General features: G+C 45.3%; 1 protein-coding gene and 1 long non-coding RNA gene across 3 annotated transcripts in view; one reads left to right on the top strand and one right to left on the bottom strand.

Moving 5' to 3' along the window:
- Positions 1-24,681, bottom strand: part of slc35f4 (solute carrier family 35 member F4) — a 39,935-nt gene that overhangs the window by 1,793 nt on the left and 13,461 nt on the right. Inside the window, exons 1-6 of one of the 2 annotated variants that reach the window (XM_006632217.3) lie at positions 12,543-13,333; positions 3,326-3,626; positions 2,206-2,425; positions 1,485-1,610; positions 958-1,150; positions 335-424 (exon numbers count right to left, since the gene is read on the bottom strand). In XM_006632217.3, coding sequence (XP_006632280.1) covers positions 335-424; positions 958-1,150; positions 1,485-1,610; positions 2,206-2,425; positions 3,326-3,626; positions 12,543-12,618 — 1,006 coding nt within the window. In that variant the 5' untranslated portion in view covers positions 12,619-13,333. Of the gene's footprint in view, positions 1-334; positions 425-957; positions 1,151-1,484; positions 1,611-2,205; positions 2,426-3,325; positions 3,627-12,542; positions 13,334-24,681 lie in introns of those variants that run through there. The other variant, XM_015350063.2, reaches the window with a different exon arrangement.
- LOC107077725 (uncharacterized) lies at positions 22,087-22,852 on the top strand. The gene is made up of 2 exons (XR_001478727.2): positions 22,087-22,271; positions 22,364-22,852. It is a non-coding gene; the product is annotated as an uncharacterized lncRNA (long non-coding RNA).

Below are 24,681 nucleotides of genomic sequence, written 5' to 3'. Positions count from 1 at the left end.
CTGTGGAGATCAGATATGCACAAAGCAGTTTTCACATCATTCTGTTCAAGGTAGGAAGAATTCCTCTAAACTGCAGAGAAGCTTTGAAGGAAAAGTGCACATAGACCAAAACAGGAAGACAGTTTTTAGTCAACAGACTGTTTCAGTTGCAAGCTGGGCATTTACTTCTGAGTAGCTCTGAACACAGTTTTTTATTAATTAGCAAATGACACATTTTGGATGTGCAGGCAGTGTGCAATCTCTTTGTCACTGTGAGAGCCAAGCTGGCTTGCTGTGCAATGTGCTGGCCCCTGTATCCAATCATCTCAGGTCCACTCAGATGCAGCGAGCCTACCTGCGTTCCCTGGTACGCTGAGCAGGGTCCCGATGGAAATGAGGATGGGGTAGGTGAGGACCAGTCCCACATTCACCAGGATGTTGAACGCTGTTCAGGGGTGTGATAAAGAGAAAAGCAGTGTGGAAGAGGATCAGACGGGTCAGAGTTAAAATGAATCCTACTCAGAAGATGTTTAGGTGAAGTCGTCTAGGGTGAGGTGGGGTAGGGGGAAGGTTTCACTTAAACGTGCATCCTGATTTGAACACTAATGCAAAAATAGTACAGCAAACCTCTTTACAGATTGCATGTGCACATTCAACCACACTGCAGAAAGAGACTCACTCATATGCACCAAGACAACCAGGTGTCACCATGTAGGGCAACAGCACCTGCCCCTAACACTCCTTTTGCAACCGAACACACCTGCCATGCCATGATTTCTGTCAGCTCCGCTTTCTGTGGAAAGCAGATGAACTGGGAAAGGCAGGAGTATGAGACCCACGGAGATGCTATGTCAGTGGTCCAGCGGGTTGGCCTTTGTCAGTGAAACTCCTGCGAGGAGTCAATCTGATACTCTCGTTGGCCCTGAGGCTCTCTCACACACACTGACACAGCCCCTCTCAGCGCGCACGTGTCCTCACCCAGCCAGAGCCCAGCTACGCCACACAGATAGCCCCAGGGCAGGGCCGACAGCGACCCCCAGTGCTCCACCTTGGTGAAGAAGAGGATGACGGGCGTGCAGGAGATGAAGATGAGGTTGAAGAATCCCAAAGTGGAGAAGAAGTGCGCAGCCTCGCCTAGGTTGGCACTGCCCACGAACATCTTGAACAGCACCTGAAAACACATGAATGTAGTACTTCTAGCAAAGACTCTACACATTCAACAAGTCAAATGTACCAAATACATTTTCAACAACAATTTTATTTCATTTTAACTTTGACCTCATTTGAGACAGCTTTGGACCAGATAGCTCAAGCCTACTCCTTCACAAGTTTAATCTTGACTACATCTGACATGCACAGTTAAAGAGCAGTACTTCAAATATTTAATTCCTGCCTTGATTTCAAAAGTGATATTGTTAACCTACCAGCATTTGTGCGACAGTTGTTCCTGCCTTTAAAAGTGACTGTCATTCAAAATGCATTGGCTGTCAATTAGATCAACTCACCTTATAGAGAGCTGATGTAGAGGCGGAGCCAACAGCAAAGGCGACGCCTATGATGGAATCGCCATGGAACCCATCTGCATATGCCATCATCACAATGCCTGTGATTGCCATGATAGCAGCCACTATCTGCAGGGAGGAGAGGCACAGAGCACCATGGGAAAGCAGTAGAATCTAGAGTGAGGGACCACATGATATACTACAGCACAGTCATGCAGGCAGGGGTAGATCTCTGCGCTGCCTCCACCACAGGGTCACAACAGGCATCCCATTTCCTATTATTTGTCTTGAACTCCAGCTCATCAGCCCAAATTGCCTGAGGAAGAGGGAATACAGCAATGACTGCATGTTATAATGGTCCTTTCATCCTCTCTTAATGAGACTCTCTGGACAACATAGCCTTGTGGGATTATAAACATTTAGTGAATGATGGTCAGCATGCAGAAAGGGGCCTCTCTCCCCCTCGTAACACTCACTCATCCTTACTGTCAGCCTTCACTAGCCCAGACTCCCTCTTTCACTTATAGCCAAATGCCCCTCACCCAGGGACCCAACTCCTTGTCTGTCACTGAACCGGGTGCTTAACATCCCTAGCCCTGTTTTCACTGACACACAGCCCCATTGGAAAGAGGGGAGCCTCCAGGAATGCCACACGTCTGAATGAACACACCACTGTAGCAGGGGGAACGGCCACACGGGCCATAGCGTTACAAGACCAGCGTACCCGCACCCCCATGAACCGGTCCTTGAGGACAATCCAGGACAGCAGGAAGACAAAGGCCTTGTGGCAGCAGTAGAGAGCGGAGACGTCAGTGGCAGTGAGCTTGCGCAGGGCCAGCAGGTACAGGTAGTTGGTGAGTGTCCACAGGATGGAGAAGGGAGCTGTACGCTTCAGGAATAGCTTCAGGGTTAAGCCATCCTCTCCAAAAATGCGGCTGCACTCCCTGCAAAGAGAAGACGAAGGCGAGAGGGACAGAAAGCCGGACAGGGCAGTCCTCATAGTCACGGATGTACAACCAGTATGAACATGGACGTAGGCCTGCTTCCTGGATTTGCAGTGGGAATTCAATCAGAGCATCAGGGTATAACCCACTAGGTCTGCTGAAGTCAGCATGCAATATTTTTGGATTAAACCAACAGTCTGCCGAATTTTTCTTCTCTGCCTTCTCAGTCTCTGGTCCACGAATCTGCCAGGGGATCAACAGGTTAGCACAGATAGTCGTGAGCCAACCACACTGTTCAGTCTTTGGAAATCCTTCGTTAACAATTGAAATAATCCGCATGGGCCTAACACCTACTCTCATTATCCTTCTCATTTCTCCTTCAGCACATCTGACTTGAAGACAGCTCATTAAAAAACAAAAGTCACGTGCATTTGTGGAGACCTAGGCATACCGCAGAACGAGTAAATCCTATTCAGTTGGGTTAACAAGGAATGACAACACCCAGTAAGAAAATACATATGGGAATGTTTATTGAGGCATCAAGCCTGAGAAACGTTGACTTAACCTGCTTGGCTGAGAGCCAACCACCTGGCTGTGGGATGAGGAATTAGGACCCGCTTGAAGAGAGAGGAGTTCACCAAGGGGAGTTGTAAAGGTGATGGTGCAGAGAAAGGATGCAGAAAGAGACAGGTGCTTATATATGGCTTTAATAGCATTTTGGCAAGTCACAGCTTGGGGGATGAGAAGTTAGTGTAGCACAGGTTGGACCTTGATTGCCATCATTACTCCTGAGTTTTCATTAACTACTTCACTGTAAAATTATGTATGATCACGAGATCACTGTGTTGTAGCATTGAGAGATACTTTGTCTCCAGTCCTGCGTCCCACCCGAGAACCCACCTGAATTTCTGGATGGGGGTCTGCTTCTGGCGTGCAGTGACCAGGTGTCCGGAATAGTAGATGGGGAAGAAGAGGATGTTCCAGTTGGTACTGAACCAGGTCATGAAGAAGGGGCAGGAGAAGGACTGGAAGGTGAGCTTGACCACCTGAGTTGTGCCCACCCAGGAGGAGGACACTGACAGCACCAACAGCAGCCCTCCCAGCACCCTGAGGGCCGTGCTGGTGCAGGACTGGCACTGTGAGGGTGTCTCACTGTCCCCGCTGCCCGGTGTGTCTGCATGAGACTCTGATCCTTCCTCTCCTGCAAGGACAAGGAGATAGAAGGGACAAGATTATTCCACTGACTCACTGGTGCACCTTGTGTCTTACAGTGCTTCCAACATTCCAACAGAGCTCTTTAGCACATAATTCAGCTCTTACTTGGACTGGCAGTTTGCTAAATTATACCTTTTTTACAGATGTGGATTCTAAAAAGTTGACAATTTTCATGCTACTTCATCTTTCAATGACATCATTTGAGATCTCCAACTATTTAAATGCACGAAAACAAATAAAAAAGCTTATTGTTTATTTAAGTGAGGGCTCAATCAGCTAGAAGTAAACACAGCAGACACTAAAGTAAGAATTATCAGGACTAAGAAGCCCTTCGCTGTGCCCTGACACACAGTGTTCTACAGCTGCGGGAAATAATTATTGTGTTTTCTGCTATGGCATGAATAACACTGAGTGAATAACACTTAAAACTGAATATATAAAGATTTGCATTCGTTAAGCATCACTTTGTAGGAAGAAATTAAAGAAACCGATTCATCTAGTGAGAGAAAAGAGAATTCCTTTCCACATTTTCTGGTTGTATCTGTTGCCTCTCATCAAATGCAAAACTGTTTTATTTAATTTAAATTGCTTATTTTCATTGGACTTTGGAATGCCTTCAATGCTATTGCATTCAGTACACAGGAAAAGCGATAAAGGACCTCTCCCGGGGAAGAATTATTACTCTTACTGGTGAACAGAACCTTGAAAATCTAATATACATTGTGTGCACGTGTACTTCACAATTAAACACAAATCCACAGATGCAATAATATACTGACACTCTCAGCTGTCTTTTATTATCTTCTTTAATTATATAAGGGTCTTGAGAAGGTAATAATTAACCAGGTCATAAGACATTAAATTACAGCAGACGCCAATTCCAGGTGACCCAATGCACAGAAATACACTAATGTAGTCATTCATTTTGCACTGCTGCTGACGATGACAGCCTTGAGTTTATATATAGTTATATCTTCTCCCAGATATAACAGCAGGGTTTGAAACTTAGGAAACATGGAATCATCTGAAAATACCTGTACCTGTCTGGATGAGCTCTTGTTTGGATGCCATCTGCTTTTGTTCAGATCTGTTCAGAATCTTGTGGTCTCTGACAGGGGTCTGTTTTTGGGCCTTCGTTCACTCCTCTCAGCATTATGAGTCAATATCATGGCATCTAAATAGATTCCTACAGTAAAGATGCTCAGGTATGCCTGAAGCGTACCCTAGACTCTCACCCTATTCACTCAGAAATCTTTATATCCGTAGAAGGTGTCAGAGCTTAGATGTTGGGTTTTTTTTTCAGCTAGTAAGTGCTAGTAAGATCCCCTGTTGATGGGTGCTAAACTGCTACTTCTGGACAATGCTAGTTTGCTTTTGACACGCGGTATTTGAAACTTCACTACAGTCTGACTTGCAATTACTCTTACCGTACTAAGACGCTGAATTGTAACCTCATTCCCTTGCAAATGAATTGTTCAGAGAAAAAGACTAGATAGATCTTTGAGTTTCCTCTTCTCTGACTTAAGAGTAAGACCATATCAGGCTCCTAAAAATGTGTTTACTGTGCCCCAGATAGGCTTTACTGTTAATATTAATGGTGTCTTACACATTAATCTAGCATACTGATAACATTACCTATCAAAAAGCTAAAATACATTCATTCTGTTAAGGAAAGAAGCTAGTGAGAGACGTTTTGTATCCTATCTATCGAATGAGGATGCCTGGGATGTTCATTGATTATATCGAGAATTTGAAAAATGTGCACTTCAAGTGAAAATCCTACAGGCAAATACTAAATGTGGATATAAATAGTCAAGTTTCTCCTGTCAAAACCAGAGGGTTCAGGATGTGCAGAAGAGAGCTGCAGTGCTGGGAAGCTCAGCTTATTGTATGCGTATGAGTATTTTGCAGGTTCAGTCTTTTCTGTTTCGTAGCTCGGAATTAGTGGCTGAGTAAGCACTACGTGGAACAGAAGCAGGCTGGAGATTTGGGAGCTGACCCATAATGCATAGGGTACCTTAGGAGCCACACACTACATTTTGAACGGCCAAAAAGAAAAGTGAGGATTTCATTTTTTTTCTTCCTTTCTTTTTTGGCTGGCAAAGTGAAATGTTTTGGCAGGACTCTGGCCTGCAGTGGGGGTGCAAGGAAAGGGGGGGGGGGTTCATAAAAACGCAGTCACCCTGAGAGGAGGGGGAGGTGGGGAGGCAGTTTTTTTACAGAGAGCGGGGATCCATTACAGCGCGCTTCCAGCGCCGATCAATTTACACCAGAGCAGGAATAAAGAACGAAATGTGCTTGTCCGCTGTGCCGACGAGCTCAGCACTTTCCCCCTGGCATCGCGACCTCGGGCAACTGGCCCTGCGTGACCCTTCCAGCCTCAGTCGTGTGCCAGCCTGTCCGCATGCCAGTCACTCTAACACTTGTCCGCTTGTCTCAAGCTTCCTAATTCTTCATTAATTACCCATTTGGGAACATCATTTGAGGAAGACTTCATTATTTCAAAACCACCACAACGTTCCTTTGACTACTGACGAAGCAGCCAGAGGCCAGGTGTGAGATGAGTTCAGTTCAGTTTATTGTCATATGCGCAAGTGCCATGAGATGCCTATTTGCATGTATGCTCCAATACGAAACCATCAAAGGAGTCACCAAAAACATTAATACAAAACAGCAGTAGCAACAACAACAAGTTAAATAACATACAGTTTAAAAAACACATCAGTGTGAGCCTGTGGCAGGAGTAGAGTTCAGTAATCTGGCAGCTTCTGGGAAGAAACTGTCTCTGAGTCTGCAAGTTCATGACTTTATGCTCCTTTAACGCTTACCAGTGGGAAGGGGGGAGAAAAGTGAGGAACCAGGATGACTGGTATCCTTAGCGATACTTTCAGCCTTCCTGAGACAGCGAGTTGTAAAAATGTCCACTACAGCGGGGAGCTGTACTCCAGCGATGGACTGGGCTGACCTGATCACCCCCAGTAACGCCTTCCGGTCAGACAACAAGCTGCTGCCAAACCACACTGTAATACTACATGTGAGCACACTCTCAGTTGTGCATCTGTAAAATGTGGTAAGGACAGCTGAAGATAGATAGTGGAAGGGTTATGATATAATCACTCGCTCAAGAGTGAATTTAATACCCAAATGATTTGTCACCTCAGTCTGAACATCTGCATGGTGGTCTGAAAAGGCCCAAATAGCGAGCCAAAACTCATCTCTCGCATTTCTCTCCCACACCAATGTGGCATTAATTTTGAGGAATAACCACATTCAAGGATTAAATGCGTTTTGGGAATGTGTATTGCATGCTTAGGCATGGGAAGGTCAGATTTAACCTGCCTGGCCCCTGGATGAGGAGGCTGGGAGCCCCTTGTAGAGAGGGGAGTGAGCCCAGGGGGAGCTGCACAGGTGGACATGCGGCAGAGGAAGGGTGGATGAGAAGAATGTGAAAAGAGAGGCTTCTGGGTAATGACGTCAGGGATGACTACAGGTTAGGGCAGCTGAAATGAAAGAGAATATGGTTTCCATCATCCCTCCTGAACATCTGTTGGAAACTGCATTTCATCACTAGAAGTGCAAAATGGAGGAATGAGTGGGGAACTGGACGCAGCTCCTGAGGAAATTACGTGGCTGTGCCCCAAAAAAAAAAAGAAAATCAGACGCCGTGTGAAAAAATCACTTGCAATTAGAAATGCTCCTACAAGCAGTAGCCAGCACGCCTGTGAGGACACTCTAATATGAAATAAAAGGTTTGGATATTTAAAAACTTTACCAATTAATCTCCCTTGTCTGCTCTTGATGCTCTGTGAACTGATGGAAATCAATGCACAATTGACATCTTAGAGGTGATAAATGGAAAAGCAAAATATTTGAACTCAAGCTTTAATAGGTCAGAGAAGCTGTTACAGCAAAATGAAAACTTGTGGGGTTGTCTTTTTTGGAGGAAGGGGTTGGCGAGGTCAGTTTCACGTACAGCTCTGTCTCTCGGGAACTGGGAAACTGGATGTGGGGTTCACTGAGAAGGAAGGAAGACCAGAGTCTTCTTCCCCACGCGGGGGAAATGAGTGGACACTATTTCACCTGCATTACTAACATAACTCAGTCTTCTTGATTGAAATTGGCCTGTTTTTCCACTCTTCATTTTTGCTGTGACACCAGACCTCATTGTGCGACTTCAACCCTCATGCTAACAGCACATAAAAAATAGTGCACCCACTATCGATTAGCTAAGAAGTAAACAGTACGTGCTCATTGTGTCACAGTGAGCGGTGTTCTAGGGTCCTAGGTGAATTCTGGGCTGAGGTGGAGTCTGTGCTGAGTTTGTAAGTTCTCTCCATGTCTATGGAGGTTTTACATGGATACTCTGTTCCTATTAGCTAACTAAATATGAATTTAAATAATGTATCCTGGCCATACACAGTAGACAGTGCAGCTTTTTCATACAAATTTAATTTAGCGTGTATGTGTGTCAGGAAACCACTCATGTCTGCAATATCAAAAATCTTTGCATTACTTATTACTAGCATGACCTTGGTAATGCATGTAGTGTGAATACTATAACTGATTGTCTTCATGACACGCCGACCTCAGATGGAATGACTAACAAGATTCTTACTCCTCTGCAACAGAGCAGATACTCAAGCAGAAAACCAAAGACACGTGGACTGTATGTTGACACAACAGAACCTGCATCTACACCTGGATGAGTTTGCAGTTGGGTTCCTAGAATGACCACTGATCGTTTCAGGAGCAGGTGGATTGCAACGATCCGGACAGGACATCTTTTTTACTTGGTTATGACAGCACATGTTCTGGAGGAAATCCAAGATATCCTCACCACTTGATGCCGGTACAAATGCTGTAACAGTACAACATATGGATTTGTAATGACTGATGATTATTTGAATTGGGAGGAGGAGGGATAAAAGTAAAAAAATTGTCTTTCCAAAAGAAAAATGTAAAAACTGTAAGGGGAACATTGCCATTAAAAACATTTTGTAATACAATTCAAGCTTATGAAACACGATGTAGCTGAATCTACAGTACCTGATGCTTTCTTTGTCTTCCTAAATGTTCTTTTGTTGAGTTTGACTGGAAATGTGTAGACAGATTTGCTGCTCCTGTGAGTAGGCTAACATTTTTAACAGATTAGTAAATACGTAAAAAGGGGTTCCGTAAAAAATTCCATCCCACTTTAAACATGCAAGCAACACAGCACTGTTTAAGACACGTTCAAAAGTGAAGTCATATTCACAACAGCTATTAAACAGTTGACAGAAATACAAAATGGGAAATTGGAAATTCTAATGTAATTTGAAATGCATCCTCTTGTTACTGGACGCTTAAGTTGAAATGAAGGGGTTCATAAAGCTTTTGGTTGTTTTGTTATGTACAAAACACACTGTGGCCATCTGGCTCGTGTCTGTACAACCAGCACTATCCATAATGCATTGTCTGCAATCTGGTAAAGTACTTCCGAGTCCATCACAGCAATGAAAAGGTATACACCGGCCATGAATATACAGCTACTAATATCATCTCTAATCGTCTTTCTACTCTGCAGAGTGCTTATCCTCCCATGAGTGGACTTGGCTGCTGAGCCAGATACGACCAAGCAAGACAGATGTGACTTCCTCCTTCCCTTTTCCCAGGGATGGTTTTTTCCGATCTCGAGAAGGGACGGGGACACGCAACAGGGAAAGATCATCCCTTAAGCTGGCGAAATCTAATCAGGCTAATTTGTGTTTCCGATGATGAACAAGCCCAGGGTGCTCAGATCTTCCTTAGCGAGAGTAAACGGCACGTCCCCAGCCACTGCGGCAGGATTGCTTCTCTGCCAAGAGGAAACTGTGCTCATACAGACCCCCCCCTCAAATAACTGTCATAAACAGCGCCATGTAACAGCTGAGAGAGGAAAAATATAATACACTAGCTGCCGTAGATTCTCCATCTTCTTTTTTTTTTAACAACAATTGCAAACTCAGTAAACAGCATGTGCTTTATCTTTAGAACAACGACAAAGATCTGGTCTCCACTGTTGTTAACCTGACCTCATCCTGCTCTCAGGTTCTGCGCAGCAGCCCACTTCCCAGCTGTCACAATTGCATCTCTCCCAGTCCTTTGGGCTCTAATCTCCACATTGTACAACTTCCAAGCCAATCGGTTTTCTGTTGTGCAGTTCAAAGGGCTCTACTGGCATGACCGGTCCATCACCGTACCGCCAAAGCACCACAACAGAGAACAAAGAACCGCAACAGGCAATGAACAACTACAGTGTGACCTAAACAGACCATGTATATATAAAACAGGACAGCCAGCAGGGTGCTGACAAAAAAAGAAGTGCTGACTGGCCACAAGGAGAAAATCAGGTATCTAGTATTGTCACTCAAGCATGACTATTTCTGTAGGCTCATTCTGCCAGTGAGAACACATGGATTGTGTTGGGTTTGGGAAGCCTGCTGCCTGTCTCCGGTCTGAGGAAGGACCCGCATGACTCCAGGAAAGGGGAGAGCGTCACTCGACCCCGGGGCCCTGGAGAACTGAGCTGTTTTTCACCCTCGGGAGCTGACTGTATCGGCCTTGCTCGCGCAAGGATAGGAAATCAATCTCTGCGCACTGCCAAATCACGTCAAGGCAAGCCTTTTTCAAGCTCAAGCTGGGCTGGGCTATTCCCCATACCCAACAAAGAACTATTGGCAGCTACATTAATAACATCTGTACACGAGAGGTCAGAGTGCGCGACCCTGTTAAGCATTTTGCTCAGAACTCTTCTGCATTTGAAGACGGCCATTCCAGCTTTAGAGAAGAAAGAAGAAAGATGATTTTCGTTGGCCTGGAAGACGTATTGTCAAACCAATTGTATCTCATTACAGTACAGTCTGTGAGTCTCTATCCAAGCAATGAAAGAGACTATATTGCTCTGCACTGAGTGGGACTTTAAATTACTACAAAATTAAGAAATCAAAATTTTATACATACTGTGTTTACTTGTGATAGATATGGAACTATCGGAACATTATGCTAGCAAAGCAGGTAGACTGCAGAGAATGAAGAGTACATAATTGGAAATGCAATGTGAATATCTTAATGGAGGTCTTCAACAATTAGTCATTAAACTGGACAGTGTGTTTCAGAAGAAAAGAGTAATGGGGGAGGTGCATGCTGCCTAATTCCAGGTACTTTATCTTATTCACATTTAAATGGAGACTACAGTCCGGCAGCCAGTACTTAGGTAAAAGCATGGTTTACTGGTTTTCGAGTAGAAATGTCATCTCCATGTAGTTGTTAAGGCACAGGCATGAAAGCAAAGGTACCAATTTTCATAGTGTTTTGGCATTTTCCCATGAAGTCACTGAGCTAATGTCAGTCTTTTCATTTGCTTTTTTACATGGTTTCCCACAGTATGTCTTACTTCTCCATGTTTCAGCTACAACGTCACTCTGCTTTCCTATTACTTGCTCTTTACTTGATATTTAATGGTTATTGTAAGCTTTTCTCTTTAGATTTGAGATCAGAAATCATGTTTGTACCTGCAAATATTCTTATACTCAGCTCCCCACTACGAGCCTTTTACTAGAACAGGAGGCAGGAAGACTATTAAAAGTGCTTTGCTGAGCCATCTGCCTCTTTTCACAGTGTGGGGCCTGTGCAGGGCTAGGGCTGAGTGTGGGGCAGCCACAGGGGGCACTGGTGGGCAGCTAGATGAGTTTTGGATGTACCGCTGTAGGAGAGAAAGAGGTCAGCATGTCAAAGGCAGCCAACAGGATACGTACTTCCATGTGAACCTGCCTTTCATGTGCATGTCACAATTCTCAAATTCATGAGTAGATGGCCTGTACATTGGAGTGCACTGTGTTATACACTCTATGACTAAGAGTGAGGTAGCAGTTTTGTAGCTTATTTTATAAATATGACACAAACAACCCAGCCAACGCAATCAGCCAACAACTACACAAACAACTACACAAAACAAAGGCTGCTTTTGAAAGATTTGCAGTTCAGTTCTGATCAACCTCCGTTTTTGTGGACCTTTGGCCACTTATTTACGTGAACACAACTGCAACAGAGCACACTTCTACCTGGAGCGACAACTTCGACTGCAGTTGTGTCTTCTGCCAGCAGGGGAGCAAAACATTGCAGCATGGTGAGAGCCCAGGGAATCTGAGAGTCCACAATCGCAGCAAGGACTCCTTTACATACCCACAGCATGAGAAGGATGGCAGCACAAAGCGAAGAGTTGCAGGCATTGTCTCTGTCCCACAGTGTCATTAAACAGGAGGGGCGTCAGTTCTCCAAGTATCAGTGTAATCACCTGAAATCTTTCCTCTTCATTCATTGAAAAGTGTTCCGTTCCAAAAAGACAAAACTTCTGCCTGAAATGGTTTCATTTCCTAAATGACAACCACTTTTGTAAACTGCTTTGGAAAAAGAAATGTGCACAGGAGGATACAGTAATCAGTATTTTTTGTACTTTTAGAGATGCACTTAACCCAATGAGACCTCAGTCAATTTCCCCCTGGAATGTCCCCTCAAACATTTTGTAATATCTCTGGAAGTCTATACAGTAGAAGCCTGGTTTATGGCTTAAATTACAGCTAACCGAAAGCGTGTTTTAGACAAGCAAAATAGCACACGAAGGCAATGAAGCCATCAAGCATAAGCACGCACTTCAGCACACACACAAGCACATCTGCACTCCACTGCACTGACGACCCCGAGCAAAAAACACACTCACCCCAAGCCCTAGTCTCACGGCTCAGAAAGTAGACCTTACTTCATGAGCCAGAGCCCAGCCTCTCCCTGCACCCTCACACCGTGACAAACACACACATGCACACTCAGTGTGCACACGGGGAGGCACACACATGCCGACTCAGCACAGCCCCGCGAGGGGGAGTTTTACCTTCGGAGACAGGGCAGGTCAGGACAGAGGCGTTGTAGGAGCTGAGAGGAGCCACTCTGGCAGAATGTTTCTTCATCCTCTGGTAGGCAAAACAATTCAAAAGCTCCCCTCCTCCCCGGTGGTCGCCTCGGCTGGTTTTCAGCTGGCTGGCGATCAGCCTGGCTGCCTTCACCTCAGTGCCACAGTCAGCGGTTCCTGGGGACGCTGGGCATCCCTGTGAGCCAGCGCTCTCCTCCTGTGCTCCTGGAGTGCTCCGTGAAGTCGGCGCCGCTTACTGCTGATCTTGCATGCTTCGGCCAGGGCAGTGCTGTCTCCCAGGGAGATGGAGCCCGAGTGCGGCAGGGCTCCGATTCCTCACTCAGGGCTCTCGTCCTCGCTTTCTCTCCCACAATCGCTCCCTCCCACTCTCTCTCTCTCTCTCTCGTTTCCCCACGCTAGCTCAGCCTTCTCCTGTTTTGTTTGGAAGCTAACCGAGGTGTCTCTGCTAATTGCACTGTGCAGACAGCTCTCTCTCTCTCTCTCTCCCCCCTCCTCTGTGACACTTCTCCAATACTTCAAGGTTTCTCCTGATCCTGCGTATTTCTAGTGCTGTGGTCAGGCAGCGTGGATACAGCCCTCCAGTTCTGTCAGGGAGCAGACTGGCTCGACTGCAGCCAGCGGCACCTTATGCTCAGACACTGTAATGTGCAGTAGTGTGGGTCTCCCGCAAGTCTCTCGGAAAACTGAACGCGTCAGCCTTTTCTTTTTTTAAAGCACTACCTGAAGTTGCTTTAGATAAAACCACCCACAAAACTGCATTGGTGTACACCTTTTCCATGGATTATAAAACATAATTCCCAAACACAGGGGTGTAAAAAGCAATGGAAGTCTGGTGGTTCTCACTGTGTGATGCATTGCAAAATTTCATCTCAAGATGATACTGTTTGACTTGCAGCAATGAGGAAACTTTGACTGACATGAACCTTTTCATGACCTCAGCCTTCTTCCTATCCAGGGCTGCATCATGTACTATTGTCCCCATTTTTACCTGATGACAGGGAAATCGAAGAGTCTTTTTTAATTTGACAGACTATCGTTTCACTGCACTGCTGAAAAGACTGTAACTTTCATTTTCCAGTCCATGAAATTTTAACAGGAGTCGTTTTTCCCCGTAATTAGGCACGAATGATCTTGAAGTCCATCTCTGGGGGGGAGATCAGAAGGTTTGCTTCAGTATAAATCTGAATTATATGTTGATATATCCACTGCCAGCCATATCGCTGAGACACATTCACCCTGGTGCCTGCTGTGTGATGGAGGCAGGCCCCCTGCTCTTGTGGACAGGACTGCTGTTGTGTTGGAGGCCCAGTGATCTCATCAGAGGCGGCTGTGAGCATGCAGGCTGTGGGCTTCCCTGGGGGCAGTGCTGCCGAGGCGTCCTGCTGTTGGAAAGTACACGCTCCACATGCACTGAATCCAGAAGACAGTTAATGATGCTGCCGGGAGAGCTGATACACTGCGGAGTGGAATGCATTTAGCTACAGTCCACAGATTGCTGCTCGAACAGGCACAGAAGTGTGAGCTCACAAACTCGGCGCCACTGCCACACACACAAACACAAACTTAGGCCCTGGGGAACATAGCTAGGACATTGAACATAGCTGGAAAACTCCAGGCCAGTCCATATCATGGAATTGGACATACCACTTGAGAAAAATGTGTATATACATTGTAGAAAGCAATGCCCCCCCTCCTGTCCACGTTTTAGAGTTCAGGGCTGTTTTTCAAGTCCTTCACACAACCCTCTGCTCCTCCATTCAGGAGTAAATTCTACAGAAGGTTAATTTTCAAAGAGGCAGTCGTGAGGTAAAATGGGGTTTCAATCAAGATTCTAGCATATCTCACAATACTGCGTTTAAAACAGAATTGATCTGCAAATACGTACAGAAAATACATTTGAATAAAAACCTCTACTTTACATCTTATGTACTGCAAATGGTGGTCGGAGCTCAAAACCTGAACATAATGTGCTTATAGGATTGCTTTTGTGAGGCTCTTCAAACTCAATATGAATGATAGACACAGGGTAATATAAACCCTGTTCCTACTCTGATCAGTCTCTGCTTAATGGAATAATCGTTAATGATTGTTCATTCATGATTATTTTTTAAATGTGACTAGATACTTCTGAGTGAAAGCCAGCAGTACACTCTTGAACAAGGCAGCCCAGTACTTGACAGTAGCGCAGCGGGGAACAGGGGCTTCGATGAACAGGACGGCTGGGAGAAGTCGTATGAGTTTGCTCAGGACATGGTGGAAATCGAGGAGCCTAAGGACACACTCAGACAGCACTTGACTGAGCCACCTTGTCTCCCACTGGGGGAACAGCAGTGCTGATCAACATCTTCATAAATACACACATCACATTTTCCATTTCAAGCTGGGATCCCAAAGGAGCCTGAAATACATCCCCGCTCAACAAACAGCTCTGGAGAGCAGTGTAGCCACGTCCGAGGTGGAAAAGAGTGCCGGCCCGTGCCAGCTCGTCGGGACACTTCGACAGGGGGTGGAGGAGAGGAGCTGGATGGAGGAGAGCAGAGGTGGATCTGATGTGAAGAGATCAGAGAGGATGAGACTTGTTTCGGGAAAAAACTCTGTGCCTTTCGCCCGGTCTTTGATCTCAGCTCCCGAGCGGTGCTCTCACAAAGATGCTCCAGCTCCGCTCTGAGACTCAGAAACAGGATGAACCGAAAGGAGCCAGTTCAACCCCTATTATTTCGTTTGAAATCTGCAGTGTCACGCTGTTCCTGTGATATTAACCTGGGGAGGCTCAGCAGGAAACACGCACGTCTGCGATTCCCTGTGGAGTATTGAACTAGAGAGTGGATCAGCACAGCTCAGGAGAATCTGTTTAGATTCTGTTTTATTGACAGTCTGTTGCTTCCCAAGCCAGTGGTTCAATTGTGCTCTATGATCAATTTGCCAATAAAAATGCACAAATATTGATGGAACGGTATGAGCCCAGCTCTTACTTCATTAAGACTACAATATCCAGGCACATAGTTCTGTGTCCTACACAGCCTTAGACCGCAGTGATGGGGGGGAGTGTGGGCTGGAGTTTATACCCAAGGCACAGGGAGATGTTTGGTGCAAAGGGACATGCAGTGCTCCACTGCTCTGTAGTGTTCTCATGTAAATCACAGATGTAAAGTGCTAGAACAAAGACCCATGCTGTTAGATATTCAATGCTTCACAATACTGTCCATGTAACACTACCCCTCCGACTAGGGGAATAATGGGAAAGTTGGCATCACTACAAAGACCATAAACAATATTCCAGCTCGTCTGAAATCCTCAAGTCAGTCCGGTGCTGCACCTTGTTTATTTTAGGAGACGGAAGTGGGCAGGAGAAAAAGAAGGGGAAGAGGAGGAAGAGAATAAATCCCGGGAAGGAATTAATCCATAACCCTGGCAAAGGTTTTGTGTGTGTGTGTAAGGGTAGGGGGTTGACGGTAAAACCGAGTACTGATCTTGGTGCACAGATGTTGGCAAGGCTTAAGGCCAGGAGGTGGGGAACAGGTTAGAGAAAAAAGTCTCGCCAGTCTAGCACCTGTGGTCTGAGCTGAGTGTTCTGGCGAGACAGTGAAACTGTGGGCACGAAGGGGCTTATCTGGCTGTGGGGTCTGTGTTTGTCCTGCTGGCTGTGTGGCGGTGCTGGTGTGGAGCCGGATGGTTTGATTGGCGGCCTGCGGGGCACTCCGCCAGGGAAAGGATGGCTTGCTCTCCAGCCCGGACTCCCGGCCTGCGTTATCACTGACAGGCTGATTACACAGACGCAGATAGACGCAGGGGAGCACTGCGTGCGCGGGGATCCTGGCGGGGGGGGAGGAAAGAGAAGATGGATTGAAAGAATCACAAGGATAAAAGCAGAGACAAGGGGCAATATGCATATCTGCAGGATAATATGGCAGCTTTTCTATGTGCTAAGGTCTCCATCTCTGTAAAATCCAGTCACCATCATCACCGTTATCCTCCACCCCCGCCCTCTCCCCACGATCTGTTGTGTCACTGGGATGATTTGTTTTTACCAAAAAAAAAACCTTCCCAGGTGCAAACTCCTTTCAGTCCTCTGCAGTTGCCCATTTCCCCTGCTCCTTGTCACTACTGCTGTGTGTTCCTATCTCACTCCTTCTCCCCTTCTCCCTTAACATAGCTTTCCAATCTAAATATATAGAACACACCTGATACACACCTGAGCTCTTCTTTGTAGTTGCTCTCTCGGTATGCTTCACTCTCTGTGCTGTAAGGATGTACGGAAGCCTGTCTGTCTTCATTAGTGTAGCTGATGGCTCTCACACCTACCAGCTCTTTCAGACCAGAGGGAATGGAGCAATGATGACAACAACGAGTGCAGGGGCACCCCTGACACAGGGGTGCTAATCCCACGATTGGGCTCTCAGGCCTGTCTTAGTATTGTCACTGTTACTAATTGACTTGGATGACGCTTTGGTCGAGAGGGACTTCCATTTGCACGTCGCGTGTTGTTGCAGCAGCAGGAATGCGGCTCAGTACGAGAGGAACCGCAGGTTCAGACATGTGGTGTCTGCGCTTGGCCGCGGAGCCGGCGGTGTGAAGACACCATCTGTAGGATTATGACTGAACGCCTCTGTCAGAATCCCCACTAAAAGGTGCATTCCTGTAAGTACTGCACCTGCATTCATATAGCTAGGTGTTTTACTGGGGCAATTCAGAGGAAGTACCTTGCTTAAAGGTACAACAGCACTGTCTCACGCAGGATTTGGGCCCCTATTAGCTGGAAGCCCAGACCCCTGCCCGCTGCTCCACAGGTAAAGTGTGGTATGAGAGGAGCCAAGGGGACTAGCAGTTTCTAATCTGTGCTTATTTCAGTGAGGCCTCTGCTTTCTCCGCTGTGTGAATGGTGTGGGATGCTGTCACAATGATAAATGTCTCACAGCCTCATAGGCTCCATGACTATTTATATTCATGTAAATATTAAAATAGCCTTATGAGAAGGCATTTATGCTTGACGGTGGAGGGGGCAGACTCCTGGACAGATCAGATGAAGTGGGTGTAGTATTTGTTTTTGAAGAAAATGTTTCAGCTTCCACAGGCTGGCTCATTAATTCTCCTGTTCCAAAGTGAAGTAATGGAATGGTACAGCACACGCAGCACACAGGAACAGACCCTGCAGCCACTACTAGCCCACAGCGATTCAAATTAAACACCTTTATTCTAGAAGGATTACTTCCAGTATTAACTGTATACTGGTTTCAAACACATGACCCAGGACAGAGTTATTAGCACTATATACTGTACATGAAAAGATAAGAAAGAGTGTATTTGCTGGACTGTATATACCTGCACATTGGGATTCATATTTGCACTGTTCTCTTGAGATGTGCACAGTGCAATTGACAACACTTTCACACAATGTGTACGGTACATTACAAAAAAGTAAATAATAAGAGTATAACAAAGCAATAAAGACAAGATAAAAGTATTAGTAACCATTTTAATTGCCTGGGTCATTTTTAATTGGCTGTGATTAATCCATTATTAAAGTAAAAATATTTTATCTAACATAGGTGTTAATCCTGTTTTGAGCCTATTTTATACCAGAACATATGACCAACCATTTCCACAAAAACTTAACAAACCTTGCACTTTTGCCTTAAGTAGTTTCTTTGCAATTCTTTCATCAAAGCAATATTGTACAGTTTTAGATTCTTCTGTGCTGTTGTTATATTCCACAGGGTGTTTCTTTTTTAATTTAAATTCCTTCCTTTGAATCTATTGGATCAGTGTGATGATTTTCTTTTGATCTTTCGGGATTAATGTGCAATGCATTCTTTGAATGGTGTCTTTAACAGCACTGCAAAATCCTTTCAATCCATTTTCAGCCCCAAAGAGTTTTTTTCCAACCTAAAATCAGACTTCCTAAAACTGGTTGTGTGTCTATTTCTGTTATTAGGCCTCCACAGTTTCTCAGACCCAGAGACTCAGTGATCAGAGTTTTGTCTTGTCAAGTTTGTGACCAGATGATTAAACTCCGATGCTGCTACAGCACTGCTGTCTGTATAGTCATTCCCCCTGTCATCAGATGGATTTTGTTACACTTACTGCCTGAACCTGGTGGTCTGTGTCATGTTCCTGATGTCAGACCATTGCCGGTCTGTTCTATTATTAGGCCTAGTATTCTTTAGAGCAGAGTGCATAGACTAAGCTAAAAATAAAAAACCCTGTCTATGCTATGGATGCAGAAACGGACATCTTCAATAGTACTGTTTCAATTCTTACAGTATGATAGTTCATTTCAATTTGTTTTAGACAGGGTGTTTGATTTCAAGGGTTCTGGTTTAAGCAGAACATGGGACAGTGGTTCTCTAAAGTATCTAAAAAGCCTGGTATCTGAGCCATCCGTCTTCCAGTGTGATACTGCCATGCAGGCTGAGCACGGAGACTTTCCACATGGATCTCTCTTCAACCCCTTTCCTTTATAACTCTATGGCAGGGCCTGCCCAGATGACACCTGTGACAGCAGGCTGCAGTACCACAGGCAGAAAGCAGCGGATCCAACAGATAAATATGGATGGAAATGAAAAGGCACGCATATTTCTCACTGTGGATGTAAGAGAGGATAGTCACTTGAGTGCCTAGTATTGCATTTCACATGTGAACTTGTCTATCGCCATTAAAGTGTATAAAAATGTATATGTGGCCTGATGTTGTTCACCACTTAATCTGTGTGGCCTATAGGGACAGTGAGCAAAAGAACATAAGACATGTTACAGATGAGGTTGTTGAACCCGTCTAGTTTGTTTGACAATAGTTAATTGATCAGGTGACCTCATTAAAGCCCTTTATTGAAAGAAGGCAGGGTTTGCCTTCATGGCTGGGCTGCTTGTTCCACGTATTCCTGAAGAATATAGTCTGTTCAGAGATAAACAGCCGCACTTTTAACATTAGCAAGAAAGAGGACCGCCAGCGAAACAAATCAGAGCCGCTTTCAGAAATGAGATCCAACTGAAGTCACGGGTGTTTTCAATGAGAGGGGATTGTAGCAGCAGCTAGGATGCATTACATCTGGTGCATAAAGTTACAAAGACAGACTTTTACCAGATCATAAAACTCAAGCCTTTTATATAATGGGCGGTACAAAGCACAGGTCTCCTCTAAGAAAGGCTGCTGTAGCACTTCTGCTGTCCAGCACACCAGTGTTTACTGTAGTGTCCACACCACTCAGAGAAATCCCCCTTATCACCGATCATCACTAATCATGATGGCTGCCCCTGGGAAAATCACTCCACATGACTTTGCTCGTTCCTTACATACGCTGGGTAACATAGCCTTCACTTTTTTTCCCTGTGCATTCTCTCAGCACCGGGATTGGACTGGACGGTCGGGCGACGTTCTTTTTTTTTTATTTCCAGCAGAAGCGTCGCTTCTGGTACCCAGAGAGGAGAAGAACCATCACCAACCTTCCCTTGCCCCTCCAGGATGAGGTTTATCTCAGGCTGTCTTCACCATGGCAACCGCCGCGTAAACGGAGTGTGCAGGTATCCTAAAATAACCGAGCCCCCCTTAGCAACGGCACCTCTCCGCCCCACCCCCCACCTCTCCTCACATGGACACGGGCCTCTTCAGCCACAGCGCCATTCAGCCTCTTTATCATTCAGATTACCTGCTGCGCGGCCCGCTGATTACTTTTGTCTTTGTCTTTTTGTTAAAAGGCCGAGCTCTCGCTAAACTGCGTTTGGAAAGCAGCTCACTCAAATTTTAAATTCAAATTCAAAGAGCTTTATTGGTATGACTGATGAATTACAGTGTTGCCAAAGCAGAAACTATTAACCGATCATTTACAGACGACTACAGTACAAACTCTCTCTACACTGCAACAAGCACAGAGCTCTGACCATAAAGGTGGAAATTTTAACTGTTTTAATTGTTCTCCTATCTCATCACAAAAATCTGTTCTATTTCTCTTTAGACGGACCGGTCCTGATCTGATGTACAGTATTAATTATTAATAGCAATAGGATTAGTTGTTACGTTTGTCGTTTATCCAGGACAAGCCGTGTTAAAACTTTTGAGCCCCCTGATTAATTTCAAGACAATCTGATGTAATCTGAAAAGATATGAAAAAACTAGCTCAACCAAACAAACTTTCTTCGCTCAATAGAGCTTCGGACAACACGGAGACGCACTGTCGAGGCTGCTGGAAGAGGGATTTTACTCTTACAAAAGCTGCAGTATGAAACCAATAAACAAGTGTGGGTGGCAAGTTCCTTCAGATGTCCCCAGCATTCCTCAGAAGACAGATGGTCTTGCTTTCATTTGGCCTTCGCCCCCTCTTTCCTTCGCCTCCTTCCCAGGACCACATCTTCTTCTTCCTCAGGCTTGCGCCATTCTCTTCCTCAGCTGCTGCCTGCCTGCCTGCTCTCTGGAGACCGGGAAGCGTGCAGTCAGCACAAACCTGCAGTTTCAGCCCTTTCCACCGCACTGCAAATCCTCGCACGCTGTCTGCTGACAGGGTAGCAAGCGGTTTTTTTTCTTCCCACCAGCCCGAACTGCTTATACGGATCCAACCGAAGGAGCTGCCCGTCATTAGAACTCCGCAACTTTTTAATTTCTTCGAACTGGGACTGTTCGAGGGGAATATTTAAATAAAAAGAGCTTGTCTGAATTCAGTAAACACCCGGTCCCCAAAAAGAATGTTTGTTTTTATTTTACCAGAGCTTTCTTTGTGATTCATTTCTAGTCAACCCTCCCCCCCGGATTGGCCACTTGCTTTATCTGCACTGTTGAATCACACTGCTGCCTGGCGCATGATATGAAATCTGTTTATTGAAGTTCCAAGTTCACAACAAACTTGCCCGTTTTTGTGGCAAGTTCAAATGAATGTTCTCTCCTCAACCAGCACCAGTTTGTCAATGAAGTGTAACAAGGTTCGATATCACCTGAGTGATTTTGAATATACAGACCAGAGAATACGTCTCACCTCTGGCTCTGTATTCCACATGCCTGAATGACTGTAGGAATTCTCGCCTTTGGGGTGGTGAGACATTTTCCAAGAAGACACCCACCTCAAAGGGTACTTTTCTTGACCAAGGCTGCCATCTAGTGTGTTTTATTAGAATTACACTCACAGATTTCTACAGAAGCACAGTAAATATTCAAAGATTAAAACCATCCTGGGAATGCCCTTCTCTCTCTTCTTCCTTCTGGAAAAAAGATATAGCAGTATACAAGCTGAACCTCTTGGATTCAAAGAAAGCCTCTACCTCACAGCCATAAGACTCCCAGACTCTACCTCTTAAATCCTCTTACCCTGCTCTGTTTTTGCACTGAAATCAAAATACACTACGTGAGCTACTGTCTAAATGCTGGTTAAAATTATAGCTGCTACCCTCTTCCTGTCTCCAAGAATTGTGATGTCATTTGTTATGTCATTTTCTATGTCAATATTATGTCTTCTTTTGTGTCATCTGTTATGTCATTTGTCACGAGAGGAAAACACGCAAGTAAGCATTTCATTGTACTCGGATACGTAGGACAGTAAACTTGAATGTGATATTTTACAATGACGTAGTTTTAGCGATGCGATTATGAAAACCTCCCACTAGAGGGCAGTACGAGCCTGCGTTACGGCTGCAGTGCCGCAGAAGGGCTTGCGCGACAGTGTCAGCGCGATGTGTGAAGCATCGTGATCCATTAACAAAGACACCTGGGGTAAGAAGGTCCTTAATGCTGTAGAGCTGAAGTAGATAAATTGCTCTTGATAAAGCACAACGCAGCCTGCTGAATCTTCCCTCTCATCACAGTGACATCAGGGGGTCTGAAGCGAGCAGACGCATCGTCGTGATGCTGCTGCAGGGGGTCTGAGGCCGCCTGGGAGGACTGGTGCCGGGTTGAAAGACTTCTCTGCTCTGAGGGCCCGTCATCAAGGCATCTCTGGCAGGGCTCTGCAGTAGCATCACTGAACCTCCAGGGGGCATCACGGTTACCACGCCTTGTCCGTCTCCCAACTGCCTAGCAGCTGGGAAAGGCACGGCTTTTCCCAAGAGCCACGGAGTTGGGGTGGGGAGTTCTTTCTCGGTCCTCTTATCGTATATAAGTGCAGTTTTGCTGCGTTGGCATCCTGCTGGAAACTAATTTCCAGGTTTAGCGGTGTGGAAGTGAGCTTGGAGGCAGGGAACACACCGGAACGGAATTATCGACTGTTTCCCCCATGCTAATGTGCCTATAACTGTACAAGAAACTCCACAGAAAACTTGGCTTCGATCCTACAGAATAAAAAATAAACGACAGGACACACTAGTGTGGTGTCAGTGATGTTGGACATGGACTGGGCTGTGGCGTATCGGAGAAGGGATGTGACATCATACCTCTGATTCTATCATTTGCTGGCTTCTCTTCATTCAAACCATGTAAGCTTCGGCTGAAATACAGTGTGCCACATCCATAAAGCCTTTTAAAAAAATGGGATGTTAAAAGGGGCAGATGGAGTGCCATTAACCCTGCTGAAGCTTTATAACAGGCACTGCAGAATCTTCTGTTCCCTGCCAGATAGTATAGACAGACACTGGACACAGTATTTTCATTTGTGTGTCTACAGAAAAGCCTGGTCTCAACTCGCAGTGCCACTATAGGTGCCTCCCTGTGCCTGTAGGTTCAACGGGCTGCAGTTACTGGCTGGAGGAGGAAAGCCAAACAGGAGCACAGCTCTCTCTCACTGCTAAGGAGGTGGTATTGAATGGGGGGTCCCATAACTCTCCCATAATGGCCCGTAACTCTCAGCTGGCAAAAGCAACCAGAACAGGCACAGCACCTCTGGGAGAATCTCGTTGTCCCACAGAATTCGTTACTCCTCCCTGGCCCAGGTTCAATTCCTGCTGGATGAGCTTTTCAACGTACAGCTATAGGCAAAGGTTTTGCAATGAAATAATCCCTGCAGAAATTCCAGATTTTCAGCCAAAGCCAAATGTACATCAAATGAAGAAAAGGACAAGCAGGCTGGACAGCCCGACAGAGATTTGCTCTGCTAAATGTGTGTGGTATTCTGCAGTTTTCTCATCTGGGCTATACTTTATCTTGTGTGGCACAACTGGGAAAATGCTTTAGCAGTTTTCCCCAAATCGTCTCCACTTTATCATCTGTTCCTGTATTTCCCGATCTTATCCTCACTTAATCATCATGTTTTACGCTTCTCTTAATTCACTCCTGCATACCGCGATCAAATCTTAGGGGTTCATCATGACTGAAATCATAAGGGTTCAAATCATGTGGGCTGCCACACATTCCAGGGTGCCAGTCTCCCCTGAGTTTCCTGCAGCAAAACAGCAGACTGAAACTCAGGAAAAAGCACAGAGCTGAAGGTAGTGTGGATTCAATGTTATTCAACACAAGACACATGAAACTGATCTGTGACTACTGTACTGTACATCTCCTGTCCAGAATCAAGAAACAGAAGGGTTTTTTTTCCATATGATGTGAGGACATCAGTCCTTCAGAACAGACAGGAAATAGCATTGCTCTTTACCTTAACAGCTCCTTCTTCTGCAAGGAACCACTCTGGCACCAGAAGCCATAAGACCATACTGATTGCTGGTTGTGTCCAGAAATCAGACTTGGAAAGCACTATCAGACAAATGCTGCAACTGTCTCATATTGCTGCAGGTCTCACTGGAGTAATTGAAGACATTTTAGCACAATTCTCAGCTCATTCCTGGCAGGAGCTTGGAAGCCAGTGACACATAATAATCAGGCTATTTAAACTGATCTGTAATGACAGGTTACTTGGGCTTAATTGCTTTAAGGTTCTCATAAAACTTGTTGTAACAGATTCAACCAATTAGTAGCCTTTGCATTTGCTTAGCTGTCTGTTTCACATCCGTACCACTCCCCGAGTGATACTCGTGTGAAACATTTTATTTTGTATCTATTTATTCAGCTTTTATGATACATGTATTATTTGGTCTGGGTTTCTTGGTTTAGATCTGTCTACAACAGTCCCCTTCAGCATTCTCGGTTTTTCACTGAAATTCATTTTCACTCTCTCTGTGAAAGAAGAAAGCAAAGACGGAGTAGATACATCTTCCTTTTCTTTGGTGACACCTGACAAGCCTCAGACTTTCTCCCT

This window comes from Lepisosteus oculatus, chromosome 8 (genome assembly GCF_040954835.1).
Source record: "Lepisosteus oculatus isolate fLepOcu1 chromosome 8, fLepOcu1.hap2, whole genome shotgun sequence".
Classification (NCBI taxonomy): domain Eukaryota; kingdom Metazoa; phylum Chordata; class Actinopteri; order Semionotiformes; family Lepisosteidae; genus Lepisosteus; species Lepisosteus oculatus.
This window is presented reverse-complemented; position numbering and strand designations above follow the sequence as displayed.